The sequence below is a fragment of the Echinops telfairi genome, unplaced genomic scaffold, assembly GCF_000313985.2.
Source record: "Echinops telfairi isolate 266 unplaced genomic scaffold, ASM31398v2 ScPeMD7_23;HRSCAF=83, whole genome shotgun sequence".
Classification (NCBI taxonomy): Eukaryota; Metazoa; Chordata; class Mammalia; order Afrosoricida; family Tenrecidae; genus Echinops; species Echinops telfairi.
In genome coordinates this window covers 42548352-42554883 of record NW_022103920.1, presented here as the reverse complement: position 1 = coordinate 42554883, position 6532 = coordinate 42548352, and the positions used below count along the sequence as shown (strand labels likewise).

The 6532-nt window shown below is 44.6% G+C and overlaps 1 protein-coding gene across 2 annotated transcripts in view; it reads right to left on the bottom strand.

Annotated features, from left to right (window-relative positions):
* Window positions 1–5490, bottom strand: part of DNAJC2 (DnaJ heat shock protein family (Hsp40) member C2) — a 34030-nt gene extending 28540 nt beyond the window's left edge. Inside the window, exons 1-2 of one of the 2 annotated variants that reach the window (XM_004702611.3) lie at window positions 5281–5490; window positions 3270–3460 (exon numbers count right to left, since the gene is read on the bottom strand). In XM_004702611.3, coding sequence (XP_004702668.1) covers window positions 3270–3460; window positions 5281–5344 — 255 coding nt within the window. In that variant the 5' untranslated portion in view covers window positions 5345–5490. The remainder of the gene's footprint in view (window positions 1–3269; window positions 3461–5280) is intronic. The other variant, XM_045289038.1, reaches the window with a different exon arrangement.
* Between the last annotated feature and the right edge of the window lie 1042 nt (window positions 5491–6532).

The window sequence follows — 6532 nt, the reverse complement described above, 5'->3', positions numbered from 1 at the left end:
CCACATGGAAGAAGCACACCAGCCTGTGTGACCACAAGGTGTCAAAGGGATCAGGTATCAGGTATCAAAGAACAAAAAATCATATCATTGTAAATGAGAGTGAGTGCAGAGTAGAGACCCAAAGCCCATCTGTAGGCAAGTGGACACCCCCTGACTGAAGTGTCACGGGGAGATGACGAGCCAGTCAGGGTACAGGGTAGCTACAATGAAACATACAACTTTCCTCTAGTTCTTAAATGCTTACTCTCCCCACTATCATAATCCCAACTCTACATTATAAATCAGGCTAGACCAGAGGATGTACATTGGTTGAGGGAAGATGGAGTAGAAAGGAGGAACCGATTATAGGGATCTATATATAACCTCCTCCCTGGGGGAAGGCCAACAGAAAACTGGGTGAAGGGAGACATCGGACAGTGTAAGACATGACAAAATAATAATAATTTATAAATTATCAAGGGTTCATAAGGGAGGAGGTAGCGGGGAGGGAGGGAGGGGGAAAATGAGGAGCTGATATCAAGGGCTCAAGTAGAAAGCAAATGTTTTGAGAATGATGATGGCAACAAATGTACAAATGTGCTCGACACAATGGATGTATGTATGGATTGTGATAAGAATTGTATGAGCCCCCAATAAAATGATTTCTAAAAAATTAAATCTATTTTAATCCCTGTAAGAACCTGAGATTAGAACTTCTATTATCCACTGTTTTTCTAGAGTCCATCATGTTGCTAGCACTAGGCTAAGTGTATCACATTACAATCCTTTGAGATGACAAGGTTAGCAGTCTCCTTTTATCTATCACAGAGGGAGGAGTTGAGTAGCTTTCCTGGGGTCCCAGGGCATTAAATGGCAGAACCACACTGAGTTCAGGCTTTCTAACCCCACACCACACAGAAGGGAATATTCCTATTACCCTGCTGTCAGAGTCAACTCTGACTCAGAGTGACCCTAGAGGAAGCCATAGGGTTCCCCAGGCCATAATCTTCACTGAAGCAGACTGCTGCTTACTTCAAGAGTGATGGGCTTAAACTACTAACCTTCCGGTTAGCAGACAAGTGCTTAACCACTGTGCCACCAGAGATCCTAAGTATTATATCCCCAAACCAAACTCACGGCGACCCTATAGGACAGGGTAAAACTGCCTCCGTGAGTTTCGGAGACTGACTCTATGGGGGTAGAAAGCCCCGTCTTTGCTCCCTCAGAGCGGCTGGTGGTTTCAAAATGTCTATTTATTAATACTCTTTCCCCTGGTGGATGCCCTTCCATTCTCCAGGGCCTTAACTACGCCTTCTGACTCAGTGCCTTCCAGTGTCTTTGGTGGTTATCCCCCCAGAGCCACAGACCAGTTTCTATGCACCTACTAGACAACCCCGCCACATATGACAGGTACTTTAATGTTAACACAACTGAAGTTCAACATAAACACTCGTCCTTTCTTTGCATCCTAGTGTTAGCTACCACAGTGCTCCTTCCCCTAGAGATTTTGATTCATCAGGCTGCCAAGAGCCCAGAGATCCATGGTTTCACCAGATCCCCAGGGGATTCCAATGGTCAGCCATGTGTCTTTTTAACTCCCACCAAACTACTTTTTCTTGATGGGGATGAATAAGACACTGATAGGATTATTGGATTCAGTTTTAAGTGTTAACAGAGCTAATTATGATTGTAAAAATGTCCAATTTGTCAATTTTGTAATCTTGCTGGGTATACAATGAGCCATCTCAACAATGTGTGTGTGGCTGTGTTTATCACTTTGAGAAGAGCTAAGAGTGGAGCATATCCTTAAGATCCCTGTACATCCAAATGTGCTTGACACTATTGATGTATGTATGGATTGTGATGAGTTGTATGACCCCCCCAATAAAATGATTTTTTTAAAAAAGATCCCTGTACACCAAATATCCCTGATTCAAGTACAGAAAGCAGTGCCCCAGAGGAGTGGCGGCAGCAGAGCCAAGTGCCAGTGACAGTCGTAGGTGTCGCAACCTACAGAGCAAGTAAATCTGAGTGTCTTCATCAGGCAGGAGGCTCCTTTGTGCAATTGGGTGTCTTCAGGCACTTGGGGAGCTAGGTTTGTTAAGAGAGAGCTGAGTGCCTTCAGTGTGAGGCTTATAGCTTAGGGACTTCTTTAAAAGAGCTCTGTAACACTGCTTGGCTCCAGTAGGGAAAAGGGCAAGGACCAGAGAGAGGTGTGACTGCAGACATTGCTGAGAAGATGCTGTCCAGGCCAGGTAGCTGTATGCTGAGCAGTTCCACTCCTGTTCACTTCCCTAATGAAGCCTACATCTGTATGTTCTGTGTGGTCAATGTAATGAATTAGCAAACCCAGCTGAAAAGCAGAGCATGCAGTAGGATGGACAGTTGATGTCAGAATTGGTAACAAGCTTTGCAGGTGGAGGCATGCCTGACCCTGCCTTAAAGGAATTGGCTTTGGATTGATGTGGTTTGATTCTCTGTCCCCCTTGTAAATCAGTCAAAGAAGGTTGGACCCCATCCTGTTTAGTCACTGGCCTTACAATCTTAGCAGATCATGTGAGCCAGAATGGCCTGAATACCTCCCATTCTTACTCTTGTACTATACATCCAAGGAGCCAGGCCTGTCAATTCTAATGCCAAAACATGCACCCCAAATCAAAACCTTTCGCCTCTTTCTCAAAACCCACACCTATAGTTGGTGCAAGTCTTACATTAACAACTTGAATAACTGCCCTAGCCCCATAGCAGCACACTGGGCACTTGATGCCAGCCCCACTCCCTCTCAGACAATTTCTGTACTGCCAAGAGAATTCTTTTTTAAAAAATAGCTTAGAAATTTGATGAATCCCTACTACCCAGAGAGTCTGAATTCCCTCCTTTGTATGGCATCAAAAGGGCACTAGACTAGAGTTAATTTCTCAGCACCATCTCTCACATACCCTATCCTACTCTTCATTCATCACAAAGTACAACACACAACCCCTTCAAATCCTCTGTGTCTTTGCATTCCCATTCCCTCTGCCCTATACCCTTTCTCCCTTCTCTGCATCAAAAACGGCCATTTGTTAAGTCTTGCTCAGATATCACCTTTTTGGTAAAACCTTCCTGAACTCAAGCCTGAAAAAAAAAAAAAAAAACTTCCTGAATTTCTCCTCTTAGGATACGACAATAAACAGGTATTCATGATTTGTACTACCTCAAAGAACAATTTACTGTTGGAAAACTCACAGAAAAATTGTCCTGGTCTAACAAAGCACCTGATTGAACAAAAGATTTCAGACAGTAAATACCTTCCAGTCTTTGGGATCAAGTGTTTTCAGCATGGGGAACTCTTCTAATTGCAATTCTTCATCTTCGGATTCCTCTGATAATTCTTTCTTATCCTCCAGTTCCTGGAACGAGGCAGAAACATTTCTGTTTCTCCTCTTAATAAATGCTTCGAACCATCTTCCCACGGGTTCAACTTGATAGAGTGTAGAGGCTGTGATTGAAACGTTGAGAGGCGCAGAATAAATGTAATGCACAGAATAAATCTGCTCCAGGGCAGCGCTTTTGGTCAGGAAATACGATCAGAACAGTGAGATTTTCAGCATATACATTAAGGTCATCAACGAAGAAAATAAGTGCAACAATATAACATGAGGACTAGCATTACTCACTCTAGCACTCAAGCATCTTCCAGCCAGAGTAAAACAACCTGCAACGTCAGCAATAAACCAACTGTGTCCTGGGGAAAGGAGAAGGCGGTGGAAAAGAGGGGAAGACATTGGAAAACCACCTAACTTTTAAACCAACAATTGTAGTAAAGCAATAAATACGGGTAAAGTATCACCAGGAGCTAGTTTCTTTTTAAAACACACACACACAACAACAACAAAACACACACACACACACACACACCAAACAACAACAACAAAAAACACCTCAAAACATCTCAGATAATGATCTGTGAATTTAAACAGCTCTTAAACTTAAAATTCACTAGCAATGACTTAATTTGAGAGACAATTTCCCAAGCACCTAATGGGGATCAAGTGGAACATGCTTTCGGTGTGAACCCGAAGCTGTGGGCGTTAGTCCCGTTCCTGCAGTTCATGGCTATGCGTTCTGAAATGAGTGAGACGGCTTCAACTGTAAGAAGGGAAGACTACACACTTCACATATTTCCCAGGAAGATTGAATAAGAAACTCTGAAAGCAATTTGGAAATCACTAGCTGATGCCCAGAAGTGACACTTTACTCCTGGGATGTGGAGGTAAATCACTGCATAGTTCAAAAGGCCATTTGGAAAAAACACGAACTCCTTAGTTTTGATTTCCTACTTCGCAAAAAAGCAACAACAGAAATTTCTAGTAATGAATAACTATCATTAGTCTGGAATGAACAACTCACTGGGTGGTCACGGTTTGATCTTTTCCCTCCATGTTTTAATTGGTTTGGAAAATTAAGATTTTCTCCACAGGAGAGAATTCAAATGCTTTCTTTTCCTTGTATTTTCCCATTTGATTTTTTTTTGACGCCCCCTCGTATGTACGTGAAATCCTATTTGGTTCGTGTGGGAGTGGCTTTTTCCTCGAGAGTCCAGATGAACGATTATCAGACACTTTCCTAAGTACAAACCCAACAGGTCCCAGGAGACCCGTTCGGAATCCCAAAGCCGTGCCGAACGTTTATATGAATGAGAATTGGAATCAATGGATAACATTGAAGGGGAGTCTAAGTTTACACTATCCCAAGGCTGTCCTTGCCTGTGTATCTAAGAATCAACAACAGTAGGACAATTTCACGTGTAGTGACTACTTTTCGACATGTCTACACGAATCTTAACTAGCAGCACTGGGAAGGGTCTTTTAACGTGGACTACCAGAAGCGTGTTTGATGGCTGACATTTACAAAACAAAGTAGAGGCAAAGGTAAGGGGGTAAAAATGTGTTTAATAGAGAGCTGGTAGCAAGGCTCTGCACGACCCCAGGCATGTGGGGTGCTCGCTACGGGGCAACCTCTTCGCCGTAACCAGGAGATCCCGGTGGGGGCTTTTTGGAGTCTTGGGGTCTCGGTCCAGAACTACTCAGCCGAATCTATGAATGAGAAGGGAGGCGTGGAAGAACCCGGACGGGCAGCGGCTAGCCCGCTTCCAAGCTGGGGGAGGATTAGTGTACAGCAAGGAGCAATAAAGTCGCCGCTCTCCTTGCACGGGAGCGAGTCGCCGGGGTCTATGAGGGAGAGGCTCCGGGTCCGTCGGAGAGCGTCCAGAAGTCGGGGTGGCTGCGCGGTAAGGAGTCGGGGTGGGTGGGCACGTACCCGAGGTCAGAGCGTGGACGACAGCGGTGCCCTGACCGTCCGCGGCGCTCGGCAGCAGCAGCATGATGGCGCCGGGCCCAGGCCCGCCGGCGTGGCGTTTCGCGTCCCGGGCGGAGGGTACCGAGCGTTCCCTCAGGGTCTAGCTTCCCGTCCGAGCCTCGCGCCTTGGCTTTACGACGCCCAGGAACCGGCGCATGGAGACGGCCAATAACCACTTCCGGGATGACGTCTACGTGGTGCCGCTGAAAATCCCGTCCCCCTGCTGCCAGCGCGTGCAGGGGCTTGTTCTTCACTCGCTCGGATCCGGCTGGGGCGAGAACTCGCGAAAGAACAGTTCCTAGACCTAACAATACACGAGTGAAAAATGATTATTTTCCTCGTTTGAATGCAATACGTAAAAAAATAACTTTATAAAACAGAGCTTTCCATGTTCTGTTTAAGATTCTGTTAGTTTGTGTAAAGTTTGACTCTAACCACCGGTTTTACCAGTAGCTCTACTTGTAATTATACTTGTAACTATACTAATCATTCATTCACATCTTGATAATTCAAATGGGAAGAGAGGTGAATGAGTGACTTCTGTAGTATTCAATCTATACCCAAACTCACTTCCAGTTAGTCAATTCTGATTCATTTTTATCCTACCTTGGCTTTCCGAGAGACTAAATCTTTACCAAAGCAGGCCTGGTTCCACCTTGCCCTTAACACCTAATTACTGCCATCGAGTTGCTTCTCACACAGTGACCTTATATAGGGTTTCCCTATATATCTTTATGGGAGGAGATTCACTCACTATGACCTAGTCATTTTTGGCTGGCAGTGATTCTATAGGACTGAGCAGAACAGCCCCGCTAGCTTGGCAGGGCTGTAAGTCCTTAGGGAAAGCCTCACCATTCTCTCACCATCGGCTAGTTAGTAGTCACATACTTACCAGACAAGACCTCCACGGCTTCTTATAGAGAACGATAATCACACGCACATGTATTACACACAATATATAAACATGTTTATATTTATACTAAATATATATATATAATACATGTACCTGTGATGCATTTATGTTCACCTAGTAGAAGTGGATGTTTGTTTTCCTGTTACTAAGTCGTTTACCTTTATGATCTCATTTAATCCTAATATTTGTAGAAGAAACCCCCTCTCTAGTGGTAGAGGCTATCCAGGTCCAGCTGAATTTTTATGCTGCTTCTTGGGAGTCCTGGTTGCTGAGTGGGTCTGCCAACCACGGTCAGACTCT